Source organism: Nothobranchius furzeri, chromosome 9, assembly GCF_043380555.1.
Source record: "Nothobranchius furzeri strain GRZ-AD chromosome 9, NfurGRZ-RIMD1, whole genome shotgun sequence".
Taxonomy (NCBI): domain Eukaryota; kingdom Metazoa; phylum Chordata; class Actinopteri; order Cyprinodontiformes; family Nothobranchiidae; genus Nothobranchius; species Nothobranchius furzeri.
In genome coordinates this window covers 8,745,209-8,773,181 of record NC_091749.1, presented here as the reverse complement: position 1 = coordinate 8,773,181, position 27,973 = coordinate 8,745,209, and the positions used below count along the sequence as shown (strand labels likewise).

The 27,973-nt window shown below is 40.8% G+C and overlaps 1 protein-coding gene across 6 annotated transcripts; it reads left to right on the top strand.

The window, feature by feature from the left end:
• Positions 1-12,509: 12,509 nt before the first annotated feature.
• On the top strand, positions 12,510-27,722 carry LOC129155156 (uncharacterized). 6 transcript variants are annotated; one of them, XM_070554645.1, is made up of 13 exons: positions 12,510-12,654; positions 13,511-13,709; positions 14,839-14,897; positions 21,926-22,587; positions 25,394-25,490; positions 25,632-25,812; positions 25,886-26,162; positions 26,243-26,420; positions 26,498-26,574; positions 26,654-26,839; positions 26,920-27,171; positions 27,252-27,405; positions 27,482-27,722. In XM_070554645.1, the coding sequence occupies exons 4-11, from the start codon at positions 21,934-21,936 to the stop codon at positions 26,971-26,973; spliced, it is 1,704 nt and encodes a 567-aa protein (XP_070410746.1). In that variant the 5' UTR covers positions 12,510-12,654; positions 13,511-13,709; positions 14,839-14,897; positions 21,926-21,933; the 3' UTR covers positions 26,974-27,171; positions 27,252-27,405; positions 27,482-27,722. The 6 variants fall into 6 exon arrangements, with proteins under 6 accessions (XP_070410746.1, XP_070410745.1, XP_070410748.1 ...); XM_070554644.1 differs by having other exon boundaries at positions 27,248-27,405; XM_070554647.1 differs by having other exon boundaries at positions 17,826-22,587; positions 27,248-27,405.
• Positions 27,723-27,973: the final 251 nt, after the last annotated feature.

The window sequence follows — 27,973 nt, the reverse complement described above, 5'->3', positions numbered from 1 at the left end:
AACATTAGGAACACAAATTTTCCTGCGACGGTCTGTGATGTTTTTAGCTACTGGTTTACACCAATTTCTCAGAAACACATCATTCTTAATAACATAACCAGTAGTTCCATTTATTTTCTTTCCCACATGCTCAAAGCAGTCGGTCAGAGATTTATCAGACCGTTGTTCCGCCTCCAAAGAAGCCGGACTTAGCGGAAACATGTTGGACAACACTTCATTTGTGACCAGATGAGTGGAAGAAGTTGTTTCAGCGGGATTAAGAACATCACTCTGCGAATCGTCAAACAAACTGGAGAGATCCAAAATCTCATGCGCTCTCTTAGCTTGAGATCGGGTACACACACAAGTGGGGAGCACTCCTGCGGGAGTCTCTTCACACTCTCCGGGTGCGATGTTCTCTTTCACCACTGGGGGAGGAATGACCGCAACTCCAGCCAAGTCGTTCCCTAAAAGAAGAGCTACACCTTCCACAGGCAAGGAAGGGCAGACTGCTACTTCACACGACCCAGTAAAAAGTCCACTCCTTAAGTAAATTCTGTGAAGCGGGCGAGAAACAGGCACAGCATTTACTCCAGCCAACAACACGGAAGAGCCGGTAGAGCTCAAGTCATCAAATGGCAACACTTTCTGTGAAATTAACGTCTGAGAAGCCCCAGTGTCTCTTAAAATCTTAACAGGGGTCAGCTTTTCACAGCTTTCTGTAAGAGACACTTGTCCTTCTGACATGAAAGGACCAAAACCACGGTTATTTTCTCCCGACTTGGAGACAAAACCCACGGGCTGCGCAGCAGACCCTCTTTTTTCATTCCTCCGCTTGAGGATTACACAATCTCTCGCGACATGCCCCACCAGGTGGCAATAATAACAGCGAGGTTTCTGAGGACGAGGAGGAGAAGGAGAGTTTCTAAAAGGTGTTACTGACACAGGGCGAGCAGATTCACCCTGATGAACACCACCAACACGGTGCGTCAACACAAACTCATCCGCCAGTAGGGCGGCTGAGAAGAGAGAAGAGACTCTTCTTTCATTTAAATATAATGCCAACCTCTCTGGCAAACACTTCTTAAATTCCTCCAGGAGAATTAGCTCTTTAAGATCCTGTAGAGTTTCAACCTTTGAGGCAAGGATCCATTTCTCAAACATCAGAGCTTTTTCTCTAGAGAACTCAACATAAGTTTGCGTGGAGAGTTTTACATTCTGTGACCGGAACTTCTGACGATAGGCTTCAGGAACCAACTCATAAGCAACAAGAACAGCAGCTTTCACTTTATTATAATCCATGCTGTCAGATAAAGAAAGAGAAGCAATTACCTCTTGAGCCCTTCCGTTTAACTTACACTGCAGCATAGTGGACCACACCTCTTGGGGCCAGTCTAAAGCGGCAGCCAGACGCTCGAATGTAGCGAAGTAGCTGTCAACCTCGCTCTCCCGGAAAGTCGGCACCAGAACAAGGCACTTGCTGATGTCACACTCGTTTCTCTGTTTGTCCATGGACCTCTCGTGCTCATAGTTTGTAGTAGAAGAAACACCTCCTCTTGCTTGGTATTCCAACTCCATACGTTTCAGTTTTAACTTTGTTTCAGCCTCGATCTCACAGCGGCGGATCTCCAGTTCGATTTGCTGCAATCGGGACTTTTCCTCAGCCTCATACTTCATGCGGGCCAGCCTGAGACGAAGACGTGCATTCTCCATACTAGCCGCAGAGGAAGTGGTGGATAAACTCTCTCCTGTGAGCGGCGTCTGCCGCGAAAGAGCGTCCTGTTCTTCTGGGACAAAAGGGCGCTCGGGTGCAGCACCCACAGGAACGGGAGTAGCAGCTTTCACAGTCTGTCCATCCTCCATGTCCTGTTTCAGGGGCAAATCAGAAGAGTCACTGAAAGGAGGTTGTAACAAACCTTCCTTTTCCAACGCGGCCATCACAGAATCCTTTAAGTCCTTTTTCAGCAGGTTCTGGATGCCTTGGAGACCGAGGTGTACAGCCAACTCTGCCAGTTCGGTCCTTTTGAAGCTGTCGACCTGGTCCCGAGAAGGGGCAGCCAGAAACTCCTTTAAATTAAACATGCTCACGTTAGCACAACAACACGGGTACTCAAATCACACCACCAATCACGTTAACGTAACAAATGAATCAATAACAAAATAAAATCCCGGACGAGCTCCCAATATGTTACGACCTCAGCCTGGTCTAGGTTCAGGGAGGCCTAACACAGGAACGTGAGAAAAGAAAAGAACCAATCTGACACCAAGTCACAATCAAAAGAAAGTCCTTTTATTAACTAAAGGTGTCCCTAAGGGATAAAAAACCTGTTTAATGAAAACAGGAGTTTAATTCAGGCTGCAGGAACAAATGCTGAGGGCTTAAAGTAACTAAAGGAGCAAATAACAATGGGAACGGAAACTCACTGGTTCTGAAAATAAACCAGGAACAACGGAGCTTGCCCGGAGGCCTTACCAAAAGGTCCACTGGTGAACCAACTCACCCACGCAACAGTCAACTCTGTTAAGAGCAAAGAAAACCGGAGCTCAACCGGTTTTCTTATGCGGGTGGAAATTAAACCAGCCAGGGGCAACCGTCCACAAGTTCTCCAAAGTAAGCAATCTTTCACTCCAATCCTCTCTCCAGTCCTCTCTCTGTCAGCCTCAATCCTCTCTCTCTCTCGCTCTCTCCTCTCCCTCGCCGTCCTCTCTGAGCAGCGCTGATCTTTATCTGCTCCAGCTGGGTGATTCCTGATGGGAGTCAGCTGCATAGAGTGAAGCCAGGGAGCTGGGCGCTCTCCAAGGTCCTGAAAATGGTGCAGGAATAAGGGTGCGGAGTAGAAGCTGAGCGCTAGAGAACTCAGGGTCCGTAACAAGGGCCTATGGTTAAAATCTGATGTTAGCCTAAATCTGGACAAGTGGGGGAGTACAGGGAGGTGGAGTGTACAGTCGGTAAAGACGGCTCTCCCTTGCCCTGCCTCCAACATGCCTACATCTAAATAGGATAGATTATCCAGAGTTATCTCTGTAGTTATGCTGCTATAGGCTTAGACTGCTGGAGGATACACTGACCACTTCTCACACTCTACTTCTTTCTTCTACAGTCTGCTCTTTGTACTATTTTGTGCAATTTCAGCTGTTAACTTTATTTTCTCTGTAAGTGTTTTTCTCCCCAGAAGAAGCTACAATGACGTTCTGCTGAGCTGTGGTGGCCTCATGGAGGGGGCCATCGACTAGCACACTGATGCTAACTACTTAAACATTCTCTCTCTCCTGATAATAACTTTTTGGTTTCCTTGACTTTTGATGTGCTAATACTAGTTTATCCGTTTAATTATAGATCCACTAGGATAAATACAATAAAGTTTATCTTTCACCAAATAGAATATTTACTAAGACAGCATAATATAACTGTAGACACATTACTTGTCCGTGTGTGTGTGTGTGTGTGTGTGTGTGTGTGTGTGTGTGTGTGTGTGTGTGTGTGTGTGTGTCTGCTCTGTCTTCTCGATCCCCAGTGAGTCGTGGAGGATGGCTGCTTATACTGAGCCAGGATTCTCTGAAGGTTTCTTCCTGTTAAAAGGGAGTTTTCCTCTCCACTGTCGCTGCATGCTTGCTTAGTATAAGGATTGCTGTATAGTCACTGACACTAGTCAGTGACTTGATGCAATTTGCTGGGTTCCTTATATAGGAAACATTATTTCTGATTGGCTTAATGAACTGTGAATTTGAATGTTTATTATGTGAAGTGCCTTGAGACTAGGGCTGCAACAACGAATCCATAAATTCGATGAAAATCGATTACTAAAAGCGTTGGCAACGAATTGCGTCATCGATTCATTGTGTCGCACAACTCTTCCAAAAGCGCCCCGCCTTCCCGCCCGCCATTGCGCGCAGACCAGAGCAAGTCAGATCAGCGCGAGGGAGAGCCGCAGATCAGCGCGAGGGAGAGCCGCAGATCAGCGCGAGGGAGAGCCGCAGATCAGCGTGAGGGAGAGCCGGCAGACTTGCGCTGCTGCGAACCGGTTCCACATAGTTGCACAGCGATCCAGGCAGCTGCTTCCAGCGCACGGTCCATTCTCAAAGTGGCGCAACCTAAAAACTATAATTAGCATACGATCGTTCATGTCCGCACATATTCTCTATTTTCTTTCTTATTTGTGCCTGAAGCTCGCTACTGCGGAGCTCATCACCTGTGCTGTGGTGATGTCACCTCACTGACGCAGCATCGAAAACGCGCTCTGCGCTTTTCGGTCAAGAGATCCCTTTGATCTGCTCAAAAGTAACTGATGAGGTGAAAAGGTAAGAATCCAGGCAACAGATTTTCTGGAGAATTAAGAGGAGATGCAGGAAGATGAGAGACAGACAGGACAGGAAAATATTTAAATAAAAACAAGAAAACAAAACAAAGTGTTGAAAAGTAAAATGTAGGTAGATTTATCTCCACTACACGTTTTTACCAGTAAAAAACAAAAAGGTCTACACATGTCATATTTATACATCTGATACAATTCAGATCACCTTCAAAACTCAGTCACACACCCAGGGCCGTTTCAAGACATTTTGGGGGCCAAGGCAAAATGCCCCCCCCAAATAACTGGGCTCCCCAGAAGCCTCTGTGTAATTCATGCCCTCTCCAGTAGTGTTAGTTATATGGTGTTTATAAAAGCCCCTCAGACATTACTGACATGTTCTAATATTATCAGATGAAAAACTAAATTATCAGACATGCTGGCTCATCTGCTTCTTTTATAAACTTGCAAAAAGTAACAAAACCATTTGAAAGCCACTATTTGTGGATTCTCTGAAAGTTTCCATGGAGTGTGTGACAACTTATTTTTTCATTGATCCTATCGTCTAATCTCCCAGCTGAAACAAGCATCCTTAATAATCTGTGCACAGGAAGCTTACCGATGCTGTAGTAAAACAAAAGGTATAATAATTTATTATTAATAAAACCTTGTTGCAGCACTAAAGCAGAAAAATTAGATTTTGCATTAAATATGCAAAATATTTACATATGAGTTGTTTTAGAGCCCTTTTATTGGCAGAATCTGATATTAATTTAGTTCTTACAAAAAATGGGTCCCAACATGGTTTGTGTGGCGTTGCCATAGTGTGATGTCATAGGCACAGATCACCTGTCCTCTTGTTTGGAAATGGAAATATGGTCACCCTACATTAAACAAACTGTCCACCCGGGCTTTTGCACTGCACAGAGACGCTTCGCTGCCTATGACTTTGAACGTCAGTTGAGAGTCAGTCTCATGCAGACTGACCAATGAAGAAAGTTAAGAGTTAAGAGTATGAGTTAAGACCCCCTCCTCATTGGTCAGTCCACACGAGGTGGGTCAAAGGTTACTCTGGGCGGGTTACGTGTTGTCAGGCATTCAAGTATTGAGTATATTTACTGCATATTACAGTAAAATATTCTGTATGTGACCACATTATGGCGATCCTTGGGTCGTGATGATGGAGCCCTTGAATATTGTTGCCCAGGGTACAACAAAGTGTTAATCTGGCCCTGGTTCCGCCGTCACATTCCCGCAGAAACTGGTTGATCACACCGGGGCCAGACTACTAGCATGTGGCTTTACAGCCACAATGTCCTCAGAAGCAAAAACGCTTTTCAAAGGGAGGGAGGAGTCCTAACTGTTGCTGCAGGCGTGTTGTGTGAGAGTGCAGTTATATACTGGTTAATATATTTTTGGGTTCAGTTGCTTTCATGTGGCCTAATGTGAGTCTATTTGGGATCATTGGAATGATCAGCAGCATTTCTTGATGTGACTTTATGGCAGTTGCCCAGGGCATCATCGCAAGGAGGATGGCATTCATTTACTTTTGTTTTATTTGGTATTTTTTCAGTCATTTTTGGAAATAGTGATCAATTTTGATTAATTCACAGCCTATGTTTAATTACATTTAAAATAAATGTCAACAAATGAGATCAAACAAAACAGATGAGAATTGCCCTTAAGCTGTTTAACTTGGACCAAGCATTTTAGGTCACAGATAGATGTAGCTTAGGGTCTCTGTCTATACACCTTATAAGACAATTTAGGTGATGGCATGTTGTTTTTTCTGCTATTGAACTGTTTTCTAATAATGTTGTGTTAAATAAAGTGAAGGAAGGAGAGAAATAACATTTCCCTAGCAGTTTTTTAAAATTTCCCCATGTAATCCGATTAATCGATTAATCGTGTCGAGACCCCATCCGATTAATCGATTATCCAAATAATCGTTTGTTGCAGCCCTACTTGAGACGACTCCTGTCGTGATTTGGCGCTATATAAATAAACTTGAATTGAATTGAATTGAACTCTTTCTATTTATTGTAAACGGGCTTGTAAACGGGTTATTCTGATCAACTCAGAAACCCGAATACCGACCTTAACGTGATCATAACCCAGATATTGGCTGCATGTAAACGTAGTCACTGAAGTGCACTCCTGTGTATGTTAATTTTATACAACTTGCTCATGACAGCCCACATCCAAATGACAGCACTTTTGTTAATATTAGCATTTTACTTAAAAGCTACAGTTCACATATTATTAGGTTAATGTTTTAACAGCTGTTAGCATTTTACCATATACCCTGCTGGTAGCACACTAGATGGAGTAAGGTAATGTTAAGAAACATGGTAGTCAGTGATCCGCAACCAGATTATTGGCTCAAAATACCTTATCTAGTTATAAACTGATACGCACCTACTGGCATGCCCCTTTACATTTCTTCATCAATGTTAATTAATGTTATTATTACGGCAGCACGGTGGTTAGCACTGTTACAGGGTCTTTCTGTGTGGAGTTTTCATGTTCTCCCCGTGTTTGTGTGGGTTCTCTCCAAAGACATGCAGCTTGTGGGGATAGGTTAATTGGTTAATCCAAATTGCCCATAGCTGTGAGTGTAAATGGATGTCTGTCCCTTGTGTTGGGCCTGTGACAGACTGACAACCTGTCCAGGATGTACCCTGCCTCTTGCCCTATGACAGCTCGGATAGGTTCCAGCGCCCACACGCGACCCTTAGAAGGATAAGTGGAAGCGAATAGATGGATGGATGGAATTTTATTAATATCTTTAAAATTAAACATTAAAGAAAGGGGCTGGTTGAGCTTTAGAAACTTTTGGTTTCCAAATGAAAGCAGCACAAACGAAAATTTTTGCAGCACAAACCAGCACAAACGTAGCACAATGGTTTGATACCACTTTTGTTGGATTTGAAGAAGGTGTGTGTGGGGGGGGGGGGGGGGGGCTGTTTGACCTTTTGACCTTAACATTTTCATTAATATGTTCAAGACAGAAGCAGCACAAACGATAATTTTAGCAGCACAAACCAGCACAAACGTAGAACAGTTGATTGACACCAGTTTTGTTTGATTCCATTTATGTGGGGGGGCTGGTTGACCTCTGATGACCTCCAGAAAGTTTTATTAATATCTTGAAAATGATAGTAGCACAAACAAAAAATTTTGCAGCACAAACCAGCACAAATGTAGCACAATGGTTTGATACCACTTTTGTTGGATTTGAAGAAGATGGGGGGGCTGGTTGACCTTTTGACCTTTACATTTTCATTAATATCTTCAAGACAGAAGCAGCACAAACGACAATTTTAGCAGCACAAACGTAGAACAGTTGATTGACACCAGTTTTGTTTGATTCCATTAATGTGGGGGGGCTGGTTGACCTCTGATGACCTCCAGAAATTTTTATTAATATCTTTAAAACGATAGTAGCACAAACGAAAATGTTTGCAGCACAAACCAGCACAAACGTAGCACAATGGTTTGATACCACTTTTGTTGGATTTGAAGAAGGTGGGGGGGCCAACTTCACTCAGGTGCGGTACCTAAAACTGGTAGAACACCTTTAAAAAGCATTCTGACACCCATAGGTATTGCAGCAAACAGTATGGCATATTCTTTGGGAGTTGCTGGAAATTTATATGTGTTTAGGAGTTCTGTGTAAGACATAAGCTGTCCATTAGTATTATACAAATGATTCACAAAAATGATCTGTTTCTCAACCCAATTAGAGAAAAACAATGATTTATTTTTATACACTATGTTCCTGTTATTCCAGGCCAAGTATGTATGGGGAGTAAAATTATGTTTATAAATCAGTGACCAGGCTAATAGAACTTGTTTGTGAAACATTGAAAGTTTTTCTGGAAGCTTTCCTACATTGTAGTCACAACCCAGGATAAAAGTTAGACCACCAAATTTAGAGAAGATATAGTGAGGAATAAAATTCCAAATGGAGACAGGATTTTTTAAGAAAATGTTTTGCCCAGTTAATTTTAAACGTGTTGTTTAAGGTAGTGAAGTCCAAGATATTGAGTCCTCCATGTTGATAGTCGTTCATTATTACACTCTTTCTAATGTAATGTGTTTTGTTTTTCCACAAGAAGTTGAAGAGTATTCGGTCAATTTCCCCACAAGTTCTGTTGTCCACATGCAGAGATATGGCAGCATAAGTCAGGCGAGACAAACCTTCTGCTTTGGAGAGCAACACTCGTCCTCTTAAACCTAAATCTCTTTGTTACCACTGATTTAACTCAGATTGAGTTTTTTTAATTATTGGAGAGAAATTAGAGGTAATTCTGGTGTTTTGATCTTTACAGATAATCAAGCCTAAATTAAATCAGACTTCTTATGCATCCGTATTGGGGTTTAATTCCAAGAGCATCTGGCTGCAGACATCAGCTGGCGTCTTTGCCGTGACAGGAAATGACGTATCCGGAAAAACAAGTGTCATTACCTTCGCCGGAAGTCATTACCTTTGCCGGAAGTAGTTTTTTTCGGGTCATTACCTTTGCCGGAAGTAGTTTTTTTTTTCTTGAATACGCTTTATTGACAAAGCACAAAAGTAGTTTGGATTTGTCAAAACCATACCGTGTCGTTTTTCTCTTCGATTTGTACACATTTAAGAGAAAAATTACACGGTGGGTCATTACCTTAACCAGAAGTCATTACTTTCACTGGAAGTAGTTTTTTAAAAAACAAAACTTACCGGATAAAGCTTTTTATTTCGGATTTTTTTTTTCTCTTCAGATCTGGACCGGCAAACTTAAGTAACGTTGTTACCTGCGTTGCATGAAAATTGAATATTAAATCCCTTTGTTCTTCAGACAGGAAATCTTAATGACAGTAGTACATACTTACATACATATACATATATACACACACACACACACACACACACACACACACACACACACACACACACACACACACACATATGTATATATACACACACACAATAAAAGGCTGTAAAGTGAATTTAAAAACATATGGATAAAATGAGAACACGTTAAACTAAGACTTTTCAAAATGTGCAAACAAAATAGTACTGGCTAAATATTCAGTTTTATTGTTAAGCCCAAGATGAACTTTTGACCTACACCAATTGCTAAAGTACAGGACTCCCAGAAGCAGTGAAAAACATTTCAGCAACACTCCTCTCTCACCAGCAACAAAAATTAGTTATTAAATATCCATAACACTGTCCTATTGTGTATCACAGCAGCTCATTGCAACAGAATTTAACTACTACAGCTGATAACTATTTAGCTAGTTGGTATTTATTTTGAGTGAACAACAATAAAACCAAAGAAACACTTGATTTCACAACCATTTTATTTTGGGTACAAATGAATTTGCTGAAGCATGGCTTTCTCAACTGCATATCGATTCATCCCCTCCCATTTTTCCAACACTTTTGTTACCTGAAAAACATGCAGGATTACTTCAACGTCGTCGTCTTCCTCCGCTTGTCCGGGTCCAGGTCGTGGGGGCAGCATCCCAACTAGGGAGCTCCAGACCGTCCTCTCCCCGGCCACCTCCACCAGCTCCTCCGGCAGGACCCCAAGGCGTTCCCGGACCAGATTGGAGATGTAACCTCTCCAACGTGTCCTGGGTCGACCCGGGGGCCTCCTGCCGGCAGGACATGCCCAAAACACCTCCCTGGGGAGGCGTCCAGGAGGCATCCTGACCAGATGCCCAAACCACCTCAACTAGCTCCTTTCGATCCAGAGGAGCAGCGGTTCTACTCCGAGTCCCTCCCGGATGTCCGAGCTCCTCACCCTATCTCTAAGGCTGAGCCCGGCCACCCTGCGGAGGAAACTCATTTCGGCCGCTTGTATCCGCGATCTCGTTCTTTCAGTCAATACCCAAAGCTCATGACCATAGGTGAGGATTGGGACGTAGATCGAGCGGTAAATCGAGAGCCTGGCTTTCTGGCTCATCTCCCTCTTCACCACGACAGATCGGTTCAGCGTCCGCATCACTGCAGACGCTGAACCAATCCGCCTGTCGATCTCCCAATCCCTCCTACCGTCACTCGTGAACAAGACCCCGAGATACTTAAACTCCTCCACTTGAGGTAGGACCTCTCCCCCGACCCGGAGTTGGCAAGCCACCCTTTTCCGGTCGAGAACCATGGATTTGGAGGTGCTGACCCTCATCCCAGCTGCTTCACACTCGGCCGCGAACCTATCCAGCAAGAGCTGAAGGTCAGAGCTGGGTGAAGCTAGGAGGACCACATCATCCACAAAAAGCATAGACGAGATTCTCCTGCCACCAAACTCTGTTAAGGATTACTTCATACACTGTCAAATGTCGAAAAGTAACTTTTATACCAATCACTGCTGAAGACTGCGTTGTACCTCTGGAACAAGGACATCAAACACCAAGTCCAGAAACTGGAACTCTCTCTTCTTTATTAGTTTATCTATTCCTGAGCATGAACCAATCCGCTCTGTCAGCTCGTCAACCTATAAAACACGTTAACATAAAAATGAACAAAACGTTCCTCTCAGCATTAGACAACGGACCCAGGTGGCCCACTGACCACGCATCCACATAAATAAATGTGATGCAGCTTATTGTAAGTCAGTATACATTTACCTGTGCATCAGCAAAGTGGAACATCAGTGGCTTTAGTCTTTGCTTTAATTTAAGCGAGACACCTGGATTGTGCCAGATACATGCGGCCAGACTTCACTCTACCGCTGCAGAGATCCTTATACACAGTCTGAGTAGAGACAAGAGTTAAAAATAAGCAACATTACCACAGAAAACAAGGGATTGCATTATCCTATGTCCAATTTTAGAGTCTTAATTTATTATAATTAAACATTACCTTGATTTCCCCATCTGAAATCACTGCCTGTGTTCCATTTTTCAAAGCCTCGATTGTCCTGTAATTTAGATAAAAATACATCTTATTAGCAAATGAAGATTACAAGCACATGTAAGGAGTTTTGTCAGTGTCACTTGAAGAAGTCCGATATTCATTTTAGATCTATATTTAAGGCCTGTAACTCCTGAATGATTTGCAGCTACATGTGCTTAAATCCGGTAATATTAATATAAACCAAACCCGATCAAAGCAGTCAGTCGACAAAAATATCTATTTTTTATAAGGTTAGGATTATTCTGAAACAGAATCAGAAGGAGGGCGGCATTAATTAGAGAAGTGGCTACTATTTCAAAGTTATTGTACCTGTTGCAGGACACCTGATTTGTGCAACCACAGTAGAATGACCCAGCACACCACACACAATAACTGAAAAATATTTAGAGATATTGAAAGCTAAGCTTGTCCAGAAAATACATTTTATTTCTGGGTGCACAGGACCAGTTCCAGTGTGGGCCAGATGCTGAAAAATAAATTCATAAATCTGTCTTTTTGAAGTTTCACAAATCAGAGGAAGGTTTCACAAATCACAAACTATGTTTTATGCATTCCTACGAGCCCAGAACAATCTAAAACAGGTTTGAAGAGTGTATGTATTGTAGGTTTTGAGCTAGAGCAGAATAAAAATGGTCAGAGTAGAGAAAAATTGGGTGTATTAGCCCTTTAGCCATTTCCCGAATCGGAAGCTAACTTTAGCCTCGTATGAAAACTAGTGATTGAAACCACTTACAAATCTCTGAAAATCTACGCTTTTTAATTAAAAAAGGGTATTAATAACGTTTCAGTCAAGTCAGTATTAGAAATCGTGGTCTTTATATCATATCTAAATTATATATAAAGTTAATATTATTACTTTAACTGTTTTAACAAACAGGGAGACCAGAAATTCAAATAGCTAAGTTAAAGCTAAGCTACAATTGCTGATAGCTTTATTTATGTATCTTTTGTGTTAGCTAGCTTGTGATCTCCCTGCATTAGTTTTAAGACTGCGTGTTAATATTGATACAATTAGCTATGAAACACGGTGCCTTTGCAGTAATTCTCTGGTAAAGCTTTAAAAGCTACAGTGCCTACATTTAAGAACTAAGAACGATTGCAACAATTAGTTAATTTCATCCTTATCCTTCTTTCTTTATCTATCATCCTTATCCTTACCTTTCCTCAATTGAAACCCGCCGAGTATGGTTGAAACAAAAACAACGTAGCGGCCACCAAAAAAAGACCAACTTCCTGCCGAGGTCTTTCGCTCGTCGATTTTCCGGTAAAAGTAATGACACGCCATCTTGCTCTCGACACACCAGCTGATGTCTGCAGCCAGGTCCTACTCTTTAATTCTGCGGAACCCAAGTCTTCAAGCTATGTTTCTTACCGGACTTCCGGTTATATGTATTCTGGCTGGATAACGATAGCTTTCCCAGAGTTTTTGCTGGACTAAAAGATAGAACAAATCTTTTCAAAACGCCGAACAAATACAGTGTATGTAGAAAGAAATTTTATTTTGTAAGCGATTTTTTAAACGGTTCATGTCTCACAGATATCTGCTTATTGTTTAGCTAGTCGCTGCTCTCGGGCTGTTTGTTTAAAAAACACCTAAATCTACCGTCAGCACTGGCCTGTGCGACGTATTTAGCAACAGTCTGTATACATGTATTTTAACCATAACGATATTATCACGGGAACTTATTTACTAATTCTGTGTAGCTTACAGCTAACCGATTAGCTCTGGTTCAATATATATTGGCCAACAATGAGTTTCTCTGCATTACGAGTCTGGTTGGCTGCATACAATTAATATGTTTTTGTTTACAGTTATTTTTGTTAATATAATTAAAGCAGATTGCATCCTTATTTATTATGTAGTGTTACCTCAGACAATTATAAAAGCGACGTTCTTTTAATATTAGTGTGAACATTTCTTTGCGTCTTTATTTTTTCAAATTTTCATCAAACATGGATTCAAAGTTTCTGTGCTTTGACCAGTGTGGATTTTTAGCCCATGTAAATCAGCCACTTTGGTTTTATATTTGAGCGAAGAGATTTGTTTGTGGAACAGCATTTTCTTGCCCAATAAATAACAAATTATAAAGTGTATATTGTATTCTCTTCAAGTTTTTTGCTTAAAATAATCTAAGAGACTTGTCATATTTCATACAAATAAAATTTGTATACATATAAATTAAGTTTTGATTAAACAGTTTCCAACCATTATTACTGTACTCTTTTCACAGTTTAGGGCCTCTAGCATACAGATCCTGAATGCTACATTTCATAAAGTCTCCCAAAAAGGCATAATTGTAACCCATGACCTTTGTTTTTTATGTTGTTCCTACAGGCTGATGGCTCGTCACTTTCCTCCTGTCCCCTCTGATGTCACCTACTTTCTGTCCTCAGTTCTTCCTCGTGGTTTTGCTTTGGGGCCTTCGCTGCTCTGTGAAGGCAGTGTGGGGCTTTGGTGGGTCGGCCACCCGCTGGAGGCCGGGACTCTGCTGGGAAAAGAAGGCGACACAGACTGGATCTCCAAGAGTTACCCGGTAACCTACAACTGATGCAGCAAACTCACAACAAACAACAGCGGTGTTAGTTAGACCCTCACAGGAAGTCAACAGACCAATCACCTACATTATATTTATAGACTGGATATGTCTCCCCATTCTTTTCATTTTACCCCTTCAGCTAATAAAAGTCATAATTCAGACCTTCGTTCCTGCTCGATGCAGCAGACACTTTTAAAACGGCTTCACTTATTGAACATTGTGTTGAGTTCATACAAACCAAACACATGGGCTGTTTACTAACTGATTTTCTTCATTTGATCATCTGCACTTGTCCATACCCCAGAAAGTAGAATTGAAATGCTGCTGATTATGTGATTGAGATATAGCCTCCAAACATCTGGAGCTTCCACATGTTTGATGCTGCACCTCTACTAGGACAAGCATTGCAATATAATGGAGCATACGTCTATTAAACTGTCTGAGTCCATCGTGTCTGACTGACTTAACGTTTGTTTCATCAGCCTTGAAATCCTTCGCAACCTGTCTCTGTCTAGTGAGACTGTATAACCATTTAATGAAGCGCTGACCCCATGGGAAGATAATGGTAAATGTATTTGCATAGGGCCTTCTAGGGTCCTACAACCCCCCCCAGGGCACTTCACAATGCAGTCAGTCATTCATGCATTCACACACACATTCACACGCTGGTGATGATGAGCTATAATGTAGCCACAGCTGCCCTGGGGTGCTCTGACGGAAGCAAGGCTGCCAAACACTTGTGCCACCGGTCCCTCCAACCGCCAAGGTCTGTCTTGGCCCAGGACACAACAGAGATGATCGTTCAACCCTCCGATTACTGGACAACCCACTCTCCCTTCTGAACTACTGCTGCCCATAATGAATCTGTCCTTGTAATTTTCACCAAATATTCCACCGAGGAAAAATTATGAGAAGAACCAGCAAGGCGCTTCTCATGTGAAATGATTTCCAATGGTTCTGCAATCTGAGCTCAACCTGTCCATCTACCATCTGAGTCCAACACTGACGATAATTACTACCAGAAATATGAAAGTACATACTTTATCCTGCTAGGAAAACAAAACCTGTGCATTCAGATGCTAACAAAATCTTTTTGGAGATAATGCAAATGTCTGGTTTTTTTTAGACACTGATGGAAATGTCAGCAAATCAAGAAGCTCCATTACAAAGAGCCCCCTGGATCAAGTAAGTTCACACAAAGTTAAGGTTTATGCTGAGTTCTTTTAATTATTTTATATCCAAGGCTGATCAAAGTCTTAGCGACGGTCCAATTTAAAACCTCAGACAAACGTTTGAAGGTTTGACCTACAGATGGCGATGTGTAACTGTTAAAGGGTTCAGCATCACTGGAATTACAGTAAAACCTTGGATGGAGCCATGGGAGTGTTTGTGTGAGTTGATTCCTAAAAGGCGATAAACTCATTATGTGAAGTTAGTGGCATAAAGAGAGTAAGATAAAGAAAAAAAAAAGATTTTTACAGTCTAACCCATACTTGTCGACAACACTCTTATCAGACTTTTATTTTTACGTTTTGCCTCTGTCTCAGAGCCACGTTATGTGACGTTTTTGAATAATTATAATTTTTAAATTCATGCAGAAGTTCCTGTATGCTGCTGGTACAGCCCATTTCCTTGGGAAAACGTCCTTTAGTGTTTTAACTTCTTCACAGACGTTATTATCGTAGTCTGTGGGTGTGTAATTATCAGACTGGGAAACTGCCGGACTCTCTTTGCTGTCTCAACCTGTAACATTTCTCCTCTAAACTTCAGCAGCTGTATTGTCTGTAATGCTGTTAATCTGTTAATCTTTTATTTAAAAATGTGAATGAAAAACAAAAGAAACTCATGTTGAAAAATCCAGACTTTTTTGTTAAAGGTGAAATATGTTCAGCTGCCATTTAATAGCTGATGTCTTAATTAAAATCAGAAACTCCTCCTATTTCTGTTGTCTTCAGACTGGTCCAATCCCCCTGTGGGCTTGATGGTGTATTTTGTCTGTCTTTTATCTTTTTTTTTTTCTTCTTGACGGTTGCATCTGTGACAACATTGTCTCTTGCTCCAGGCTGTGTACTTCTAGGTGTCCTGATTAAACACTGCCCCAGTTTTCTCTCCCACAGAGTGAAACTGTGAAAAGAAAAGCAACATCTTGTTGATATTGTTGACGGACATTCATGTTTTGTAGTTTTCCTTCTGTGAATGAGCTGGTACGTGCACGTGCTTCTGCACCTCAAGTGATTGGTTGCACCGTGGGTGTGGTTATAAATATAAGCGCACACCTATTGTTTGGTATATTTTTGTTTGTGCTGGCCTGCATTATGGTGGCGGGGTGTACTGGGGAGAAATTTCTGTTGACCGCTGTCTCATCAATTTACACCTCGAAAGATCTGCACTGTCTATGAAGTATTGTTTGGCATCTAATCACCATCGATTACACCCAAGGCCGAATTAACCATATGGGCAACTGGGCAATTGCCCAGGGCCCACAAACTCTAAAGGGCCCAAGGCATCAAGGGCACGAGCAAAATACTGTAGGCCTATCTGTAACCTCCCGCTTTATATTAAACTAGGGTGACCGTCCTGTTTTCCCCGGACATGTCCACTTTTCACTCTCTGCCCGGGCGTCCGGACTGGGGGTTCTTGTATTGATGAAAATGTCCGGCTTTTCATCCAGGAGCAGGGATCGAATTATGGGGGGAGCTGGATATCCTACACATCCAGGGGAGCCGGAAAAAAGTTGTCTACCGATATTACATCATTCATGGACTCTTGAGCAGAGAGCACAGAGAGCGGCAGAGCGATGATCGTTGTTGTGCAGTGCTCCAGGCTGCCGCGTCCAGCGCACGGTCCATTCTCAAAGTGGCGCAACCAAAAAACTATAATTAGCACACGATCGTTCATGTCCGCACATGTGCACTACTTTCTGTCTTATTTGTGCTTGAAGCGCTCTGCCACTGCGGAGCTCATCACCTGTGTTGCGGTGATTTCACCTCACTGAAGCAGCATCGAAACGCGCACTCCGCTTTGCGTTCAGGAGATCTTTGATCTGCTCAAAAGTAACTGATGAGGTGAAAAAGTAAGAATCCAGGCAGCAGTTTTTCTGGAGAGTTTAGAGGCGATGCAGGAAGATGAGAGACAGACAGGACAGGAAAATAGTTAAATAAAAACAAGAAAACAAAACAAAGTGTTGAAAAGTAAAATGTAGGTAGATTTATCTCCACTGCACGTTTTTACCTGTATAAAACAATAAGTTATACACATGTAATATTTATACATCTGATACAATTCAGATCACCTTCAAAACTCAGTCACACACCCAGGGCCGTTTCAAGACATTTTGGGGGCCAAGATAAAATGCAGAAAAATGAGATTTTGCAATAAATATGCAAAATATCTACATATGAATTGTTTTAGAGCCCTTTTATTGGCAGAATCTGATATTAATTTAGTTCTTACAAAAAATGGGTCCCAACATGGTTTGTGTGGCGTTGCCATAGTGTGATGTCATAGGCACAGATCCCCTGTCCTCTTGTTTGGAAATGGAAATATGATCACCCTATATTAAACAAACTGTCCACCCGGGCTTTTGCGCTGCACAGAGACGCTTCGCTGCCTACGACTGAACGTCAGTTGAGAGTCAGTCTCATGCAGACTGACCAATGAAGAGAGGGCCTCAAGTTAAGACCCTCTCCTCATTGGTCAGTCCACACGAGGTGGGTCAAAGGTAACTCTGGCCGGGTTACGTGATGTCATGCATTCAAGTAATGAGTATATTTACTGCATATTACAGTAATATATTCTTTATGTGAGCACATTATGGTGATCCTCAGGTCATGATGATGGGGCCCTTGAATATTGTTGCCCAGGGTACAACAAAGTGTTAATCTGGCCCTGTTTACACCAGGTCCAAAGTTGCACACAAACTAAAAAATATATATATTTTTAGTAATGAATAATCTAATTAGTTACCGTCTGCTTTTATCATAACGCCGTTTCTGTTGCTGATAAGAAAATGTGTGCGTTACTAATTCAGCTGCGTGGTGTGTTGAAGCCATCATCAGCTGATAGGGAGCTAAAGAGGCGAATGTTTTCATCCAAGTGCATCACGGCCCGCAGATTCGCTGCTGCACGCGTGGACCTGCAGCTTTGATCTTCTTGGCGTGACAGCGAGACATTCTGAAGGTCCGCTCACCCGTTCACCGCTCAGACGTCACAATCTTCTACCATCCTAGATCATCCAACATCATCCTACTATAACCTGTTTCTGCTCATTTCTTTCGTCCCGCTGTAACACTGGTTACATCAGTCTCAGACGTCATGGGCGCTCAGGTGCTATTAGAACTACCTGTGTGTCATTACCACCCAGCTTCAGCTCTTCTGTGTTTGGGTCCTCCATCAGATTTGTGCTTCTTCTAGTGTCATTTTATAGGACTTTTATTTATTTAGCCATTATTAGATTGCCAGCAACAGAAATGCTACTAAAAACACACAATTATGTGAAGCTAGAAAACTTAGAATACTGTTCAAAATTACATTTATTTTAGTAATTTAAGTAGACTGAGAGACCATTTAAAGGCTCGGGAACCTTACAGGTGTTTCTATTTGCAGTTATAAATTTTAGCTGATTGGGGTCTTGTTAAATATCACACAGTGACCTTTTAACAAATTAATTTCAATAATTCAGTTTTATAAAAACCATTTGGAAATACATTTTATTATGTTCCAGTCATTAGTCATTTATATTTCAGTATTGTAGTCATTTATAGTAAATTAATTAAGTTTAGTTAAGAGCGGAACCCATTTTTCTTGCATTCTTTAATGAAAAAAGTAATGAAATAGTTTTTTTTTTTTTGGTAATGAGTTACTTTTATAATCTTGTAACTCCGTAAGTAACTGAGTTACATTTTGACAAAGTAATCAGTAACTTATTACGTTTTTAAAGTAACGTTCCCCACACTGTAAATGAGACCCCTGTTCTTTATCAAATGCATAGCACTTTGTAGCGTCATATGGTCAGAGGTGTCTAAACATTTACAACACAGACCAGAATTGCTGTGTTGGAAAGGCCTAGCCTTGAAATCTAGACGGACAGTAGCAGAAGCAAACTTTTTGATGGCTTGCCAGGCTAGAAAAGGCACACGAAATCATTAGACTTAAAAAGATTCTCATATGTTCACTTAAAGCGTCAGAGTCTTTGGATTTAAGGGTGAGGGCCTCGAGGGCCGGTATCCAGCACGTTTTGATTTTAACTCTGCTTCAACACACCTGATTTCAATCAGCAGGTAATTAACAGGCTTCCACAGAGCCTGACGAACTGCTGCACAGGCGATTCAACCACTGAATCTAGTGTGTTGGACTAGAGAAACCTAAAACGTGCTGGATACGGGCCCTCGAGGCCCAGAATTGAGTACCCATGGGTTGGCTGGTCTTAAAAATAACTTTTAGTTGATTGTGGTCACTCTTTCTTTAGTCAAGTCGTATAAATGATTCTTAAAAGTCTGCTTTTAGTAAACGTCAGTGAGGATTTTTGGTTTGTTTTACTGTGTAACTAGAAATGGGGTTAATTGCAACAAATACTTTGTATAATGCCTAATCTTTTTTTGTTCAATTGTTTTAAAACTGTTTACATTTTTGTTTCATATAAATTAAATAAAAATGTCTATTTGGGTATGTTCCTGTGTGATTCTCATTCTCACTGATGAAAAGACTCAAACTGTGCTAAAAACGTTTAATCACATCAACATCAGAAGGTGTTAATATAAACATTTACAGCCAAGTAGACAGTTAGATTGCTTCAGTCCATTTCATGTTGTTTCCTGCTGTCCATGTGGAGGAGCTAGAGGGACATTTACCTCACTGTCACCCCTGGAACCCTGAAAAACTCTTGTTTACCACAAAGGTTGTAATTAGAGTCTTACTTAAGGAAGATAAAGAGTTATTGAACAATGTTCAGAGCAGATGAGTCACTGATCTGTTTGATAAAATACATTTCCACATCAGCATATTTTAAAATCACTTGTTTGAAGCTTTGTGAGCAAAAACTCCAGTCAGCAGAAAATAAAACTAAACCAAGATGGAAAAGATGGAGAAGACTCTGAGGAGAAACAGTTTCTTCATCAAGTAAATGAAAAACCAAGCAAGAGCATAAAATCATTGCAGCACAGTGGTTAAGTAGGAATATGACAGCCCAGCTCATCCAGACCTTTGTTGTTCCTACTTGGTGGAGCTTTATGTGCGGTGAGGGATGGAACGCATGCAGAAAATACCCAGAAGCTACAGACTGTGGATATCTTATTAAACTCCTGCTCTTTTAGTGTACTGATTCAAACAGATTGAGCCTATAAATCTTAAATGCATCTCAAAAACAATTATAAACACTAAATTAAAGATAATAAGATAGGCGCTTGATCCCTGCAGGGAAGTGACATTGTTATTGTTTTATTTAAAGGGACAAAAGAAAAGCCGTATTTTGGCTAGAACGTGTAATGACCGTGTGATAAAAGAGACCTTGAAATGGATCAAAAGAAAAGACAGAAGAACCAAAAGAAGATATGAAACTGAGAATGCTCAAATTGTTAATCTGGAAAAAACAACTAAAGTATGAAGGGACGTGTGCGTATGTTATGAACCAGAAGTGAAACAAACCAACCTGATGGGGTAATGAGGAAACAAGGCCAATTAAATAAAGAATGATAAAGTGAATACAGAATGAACCTCCTTCATTTATTGTGTGTGTTGGATATTAATCTGGCTCAAGCCTCACATTTATTTAATAACTGGTTTTCAATTTAAGTAAATTCAAATATTATTTTTTGTAGCCTCAAATCATCTCAATGAGTTCTATATTTAAGTACAATGGCAAGATTACGCAAATACAGAGACCTTCATCAAACCCTGATCAAATCACATTAAAGGAAGAAACAGCGTGGGCTGTAATAGGAATATTCACTAGCACTTTGCCTAAATAACAATGAAAAATGTTTCAAGATTTGATTTAATAAGAGCCAAATTATCAGGGAATAGAATCCTAACATCAGGTGGACTGTTTTATTACAAATGGCCATTAATAAAAGCACTAAAGCATGGACATACAAGTGTAGTCAATGTTTACTCACATGTTGCGGCCTGTTAATGTTGTGGGGAGTGTATGACAAAATTCAAAGAAACCAAAATCAAAAGTTAAATATTTTTAATTACTCTGGCGGCTATTTGACCGCTCTTCTTGGCAGAATCAGTAGCGTTAATTTAACTTGTGGTTTCTTGGCACAAACATGTCTTTTTAGCAAAGTTTCCAAACTTTCTAAAGTTTATGGCCATTCCGGAAGCTTAAGTCAGCCTGTGTTATCCAGTCGTGTTTCATGTGCTTGGGGCCATTGTGCTTTTGCACACCCCATTACGTTACCACCACCTAAAAATAAGTAAATGTGACCAAAATAACTTAGTGTGAGCTTAATCATTAAATAATTATTTTATTCTTATTCTGATTAAACAATTTAGAGTGGCCATATCATTGAAAATCCACTTTTTGGAGCTTTTTACCATGTGGTATTGTTATTTTCTCATGAAATGATTAAAGCTGGGTTTATTTTTCATTTGGGTAGGAATAGGCCATGTGGCCTAAATCTGTATCACAATATAGTATTTTCTTTTATTCATTTTTGCCAAAATGACTATTTTTGAACATTCTCACATAGAAAGAAAACAATCTTTTATATAGCGCCTCTCAAGATAAAAATCATGAGGTGCTTCACAAAAACAAAAAAATGAATGTACCCAAAAAATAAAAGTATAAAATGATAAAAAATAAATTATTACAAAAATGTTTAAAAGAAGAGAAAAAACAAATGTAAGGAAAGCTGCCGTTTTATCGGAGAGGACGTAGTGCCAGTTCTGTTTCCAAGGACACTTTCTTCTCATTCGTTGTGTCATTGTGGCCAGTGATGCATTGAAGGTTACGTTATGAATGGATGGAGCTCAGGCCGCTGGAGGTGAGGTTGACTAAAAAAGACCGTTTAATTTCTGGTTACAAAGACATGACTAAGGACCAAGGATAGAACCCTGTGGCACACCAAATTCATGATCAGGAAGGTAAAGAGGCGATTTCCAAATCCTACACACAAGAAATGCATTTAAAAAAACATTTTGAGTTTTAGGAGGTGGAAATATGTGTTTTATTTCATCATAACCTAGAGAGTTTTTATGTTTTTATTGGACAGCGGAAAGCATGGATGAAATTAAAGAGGCCGAGGCTGTAATAACCAAAAAGACAAAAGAAGGACCAAAGAAGAAAGAGTTGAAAAGTCAGGATGAGGAGGAGGAACACAGCTGCTTGAGGAGGAGCCACCCAATCACACTTGGGAGGAAGAGGAGAATTAAAATCATCCAATCCAACCAGAGTCCTGAGTGTGACATCCAGCAAGACATTCCTTCAGACACAGCAGATGTTGGACACTCAAACGCTGTCCCTTCAGACAAAGACACAGACGACTCACTCCCCGCATCTCTTTCTGTCCGCTGCAGCTCTCGTCTAGCTGCTAAACCCCGACGAGTTCACAGTCTGTCCAGCAGAACTCGACACCCCCCTGCTGGATCTGACTCACCCAAACAGAATGAAGAGCAGAGCAAAGACTCAGCTGAAGGCCTAGATGTCTCTCCATCACACCCTGAGTCCGTTGTCACAGCTTGTCCTGCTGAGAAGGTCTCTGAGTTGCAACCGGAGGTCCGAGAGAGGCGGTACAGCTGTTCCAGCTGTGGTAAAAAGTTCTTCCAGATTGGTCACTTGAAGAAACATCAGTTTAGCCACACTCATGAGAAACCATTCACCTGCCAGGCCTGTGGGAAACACTACACCTCAGCAGAAAGCTTCAAAGCCCATCAGGTACAGGGAGTGGTGGTTCTGTGGATTAGTAAAACATGTATTTTTATATTGATTTTCTCTCATCTCATTTAACTTTAACATGGATGTTCTGGTCAGAGTCATGTCAAACAACTTGGGCCCCATATGGGTTTGGAAAATTGATTTAATCCAAAAAAAAAAAAAAAGCCCCAGCTTCCAAACTTTTGTATTTTTTCAGTGGCTCAGGTAATGTCTTTGAAGTGATGACACAGAGATGTTACGAGATCAAGCTGAAGGCTGATGTATTAACTGGAATGCTGTAAAATCTCAGAGATGTCATTTCTTTTCTTTCCCCAAGAGTTTAAAAATATTTTTATTTGCTATTTTCAAAGAACAACATAAAGGAGAAGCATGAAACAAATGAACAAAGAGCAGAGTTCAGTAGTCAGAAATCAGACAAGCCGCTGCTCAGGTGATATCCTCATGCTATAGTGTAGACATAAATAAGACATCAGGTTTTCTGTCATGCTAGACTAGATGCTCCATTAATAATCTGCACTTACCAGAAAGTATGATGAGGCCCAAAATGTCAGAACGTTAACCAGATTCCTGTGATTAGCACAGTTAATAAAGGAGACAGGAGAAAAACTGCCCATTATCTTTGTAAAGGTATCAGTTCTTTAGACGCAACGTGAAGAGACCGGTTTAAACTTTTAGAAATGGTCTGATGATAAATTCACTCTTATGTAAGGGTTAGGTTGTGATGCCCCAGATTATTGACAGATTACGGATTTAGCATTTTCCCAAACACCTTACCTACTTGGAATCTTAATTCCAATTCCCCCTCCCAGGTCGCTCCCAGTATCAAGGCCTAAACCTCCCTAGAGAACCTTAGAAATAGTTCTGGCATTGTAGAAGACGACACATTTCCACTTCAGTTACAGATAATTGCCAGATTTATTTTAATATTATGTGATTCATTATTGTTTTAAATGTCATTTTTAACTTCTTTTATTTTAATAATTTCTGGTCAAACGTCATTAGATTTTCAACATTAAAAAGATCTATAACGTGGATTTCCATGTGAGAAATCCTGAGTGAAAAGTCCTTTATAGTCAGGATTCTTAAAATATGATGAAAATGTGGATTTTATTACTCAGATCTTCCATCATCTTATTTGACAGCCCTCTAGGCCAGTGTTGCTTGTTACTGAAATGAAAGGAAAGATTTTAACACAAACCAGACTCAGAACCAGAGCAATGGTGTACTGAAAAGATTGACCTCTCCCTTGTTAAAAAGCCCCAGCAGGAAACCAAAGAATCAACACTCACAGCAGTGGGGCTGATCCATATTACTTAAAGAGCAAGTAACGTCTAAATTAACTTTTTTTTGCTGATGAACTGTATAAATGAGTGTCTAATAGTGTTTTAAATGTGTGTATTCATTATTTTAGTATTTTGGTGCATTTTCTTTAAAAATTAAATATTCAGCCTAAAAACCACAGTAATGCGCCACCTTCAGCTTAAAACACAGAATTTGACACATTTTGAATAAATTTTAGCCAATGGCTAAAGAGTAAGATACTACGTAAACCAGTAGAGTACTACGTAGCAGCTCTTGTGCCAAAGTTATAAAAGCAAGGAGAGTCTCGGCCACGCCTTGTGGCGAGTTGGGAGTTGGATTTGCAAGCGAGGTCAGCGGTAGTTCAGCATTAGCATATAGCATTAGCATATTATAGTCTTTAGCATAGCTTTTAGTGTTATAAATACTTATTTAGTGTTAGCTTGGCTGTTAGATATTGTAGTTTAGTTAGTGTTTGGCTTTTAGTGTTACTAGGAAAGTAGTTCAGGTTTAGTGTTCCATATCGTGTTAGTACTTATTTAGTGTCAGCTTGGCTGTTAGATATTGTAGTTTAGTTAGTGTTTAGCTGTTAGTTTTATTAGGAAAATAATTCGGGTTTAGTGTTCCATATAGTGTTAGTATGGTTAAAAGGTGTAGTGTAGTTGGTTGTGGTAGCTCTGTGGGGTGGCACTCCTTTCCACTGGACTTAGAAATTAGGCGCCAGTGGTTGCGCGCAATCGGTGTACAGGATACCAGTCAGCTCCCGCCTGGTGCTGTAGTCTGCAACCAGCATTTTACCTGCGATTCCTTCGCCAACATGATGGAGTTTGAACTGGGTTATTCTGCACGTCTCCGTTTGAAGAGTGAGGCCGTGCCCACTGTGGCTCTTCCACGAATTAGATGCAGCCCACCAACTCTGCTCCCCCACCATGGCGGGCTCCAGTCTGAGGTGAGTAAGCTAAATAAACGTTTTAACATCTTCTAAAGACAATTCCCTACCTAAATGCAAAGTTTGAGAGACGTGGTTCACTCCATTTAGCTAATATCAGCCTGCACTGCCTTCGGGCTAAATTGTCAAGTTCACAAAATGTGGAACGGGATGTAAGGTTAGAATCAGCGGCGAATCGGAACATTTCTCGAAGCCCTGGCCGACAAAAAGGTCCACATGACTATTTCTGTCAGGCTCGGAGAAAATCCGGGTTGTTTTTGTGTCAGTCGGTAATTCAGCAACAGTGGCTCTAACGCAGCACTAGTTGACAGACATCATTACAGCGTGAAATCCAGCTTTACACCAAAGCCTAACCCGGTTCTGTGAGGAATTCTGTTCAGGAGGTCGCATTTCAGGTTCTTCACATCATATGTGACTGACTTTTACGTTATAATAACGATCACACACTAGGAATGTCATAAAGCGCCTATATATATATATATATTTCGGACAGTTTCTTTTGTATATTATCTGACTTTATAAACAACAACAACAATGTGCTTCTATTTTTTTTTTCAGGCTAAATCTACCCAAGGCGTTGGCTGTCAGACTGATTTAGTAATCTGCAAAAATGCACTTGTCCAGGCTCATGTAAAGCCTTATCGACGTAGCAAAGGTGAATTATTTTTAATAATCTTCTATGTAAACATTTTATTATTACCTTCTAGTTTTAATTTGTTTTACAGATTATTGTTACACATGATTTTATGCTCTTTTAAACATTTATAAATGTGCTGCTTCTTTGTATTTTACATAGCCACACAGTTTAGAGCTCCCAGCCGCAGTGTGTCTTGTGACACAGGGACCGTGATGGAAATTCATCTTCCACAAAGTCCCAGAGCTGCGTCCACACCCCTGAAAAGACCACGATATGAGGTGTCTGTTGTTGATCCCAGCTTCCACCTCAATGACAGTGCAAGCTCAGTGAACTGTTCAAGGTAAAAAAAAAATTATAACATTTTAGAATTTTTTAGATATGACCATATATATAAATGTATGTGTTCTATACAGCTCTTTCACTGAGGTCCATCCACAAAAGGACAAGAAGTACATTGTTCATGAGAAACAGTTGCTGGGGCTGTTCAGAAGGTGTCCCGTTTGTACCGGTCGTTGTGTTGTGAACACGACAACAGTCGGCACACTGCTCCGTGTGACACAACGGTGTTCATGCTGTGAGCACTACAATGAGTGGTCCAGTCATCCCATGGTGAACAGCATCCCAGCAGGAAACCTCCAGCTCTGTGCTGCTGTCCTTTTCACAGGATCATCATTTAGCCAGATTTCTAAGGTATAGGCCAAAAATGTTTAGGTTAGTTTTGATAAGGTCTGTGCATCTCTCATTTCATGACGTAACTTTTCATATTTTAGTTCCTGGGTGCCTTCAATGTGCAGGGACTGTCCAAGCAGACATTCTGTCGACATCAGGCAAAGCTGTTAATTCCAACAGTGAGCTGGCAGTGGCAGCTAGAGCAAGCTGATATCATCCAGGAGGCAACTGAATCTGGACCTGTGACTCTTGGTGGTGATGTGCGAGCTGATTCACCTGGTGAATACGCTTACATTTATTTATTTTATTCCTTTGCTATCAAATGTAAATTAAGTAATAACTTGCATTTCTTGAAGGACACTCAGCCAAATATGGCAGCTACACCATGATGGATCTCAAAAGAAACAAAGTTATTGATATCCAACTTGTACAGGTACAACATTACCTGATGATTCCAATACATTTCATGGTTAATTATTCACAGATCAATGGAGAATTATGTTTATTTTCAGAGCAATGAAGTTGGAAATAGTGTGCGAATGGAGAAGGAGGGATTTGTGAGAAGTCTGAGCACACTTTTGGAGGGAGGGGTCGATGTGCAGCAAGTCGTGACTGACCGCCACACAGGGGTGCAGAAGTATTTGCGGGAGGAAAAAAGGAAATCAGTCACTACTTTGACCCCTGGCACATGGGAAAAGGTAATCTTTGGGGATGTATATAGTGAATATTACAGGATTTTTTTTTTCTATTTTAAATGTGGGTCTATTTGGCTCTCCAGGAATTGGTAAGAAAATCGAAGAGCTGGGGAAGAGAAAGACGACCCAGGATGTGAGACTGTGGAAGCAAAGTGTGGTGAACCACCTCTACTGGTCGGCATCCAGTTCCTCCTCAGGACAGGAGGCAGTAGCAAAGTGGACTTCAGTTGCCAACCACATCCAAAATGTGCACAGCCATGACAACGCCCTGTTCCCTAGCTGTCTGCATGCACCTCTGGATGGAGAACAGGTCCAGGTTTTAAAGTGCACGTAAGGTGAGCTACACAACAAGAGATTGTAATTATTAGTTAGTACTCTACTCTGTGTGGTTTTTCCTTTTCTCCTCCTCAGCCAGGCTGCACACCACTGTACGACAGAGGAGTTACGTGTCGTCATTATGGATCTTTATGCTCATCCACTCGTGACTCATGCTGTCCACCTCCCAGATGTCTATTGATCTCTACAACCTTTCTGCTCTGTGGCTCCCATACAACTTGAAAATCTTGGCCGTATGTAACATAGCAAAACTCACCAGTCTTGCTTTTGTAAGTCATACTAGTCATACTAATATTCCTTTTTCCTCAGAGCCTCCTGATATTGTTACAGAAAAGCCTGTGCTCCCGGGATCCATCTCCACGTTTGTCATCACAGTGAAAGCTACCTCCAGTCTAAGGAACCTATGAAACATCACTGATGGCCCAACCTCTCCTCACATGGCTCCAGAATCTCTGCTTGTGGTTTAGTTTTGTCAAAAATCATGAAAGTTATGATCAGATTGTAATCTAACATTGTCTTAGTAGTAGCTATAATAAATGTTATCTTTGCAGCGCAATTGTGTCATTTTAAATACAATTATATTGATATTTTGATGTGTATAAATACATATATCACATTTATTAAATTATCATTTATTTTTACCTAATTGAACCTGCTCTAGAATAGACTTCATTAATCACACAGGGTGTAAACTCACTTGTTACAGCAGCATTAATTAACCCCGAATTAGAACCTTACTGTTGTAAGAGCTCATTTGAAAGTGTGTGGCTATATGTGTGTATATATAAATAATGTCAAAGT

Bases quoted from the DNA above. Each gene is read 5' to 3' on its own strand.
- LOC129155156 (XM_070554645.1), top strand. From the start codon at position 21,934: ATGGATGAAATTAAAGAGGCCGAGGCTGTAATAACCAAAAAGACAAAA. The intron at 22,588-25,393 runs GTACAGGGAGTG...TTTTTTTTTCAG, and splicing joins AAAGCTTCAAAGCCCATCAG to GCTAAATCTACCCAAGGCGT. The intron at 26,575-26,653 runs GTACAACATTAC...GTTTATTTTCAG, and splicing joins TTGATATCCAACTTGTACAG to AGCAATGAAGTTGGAAATAG.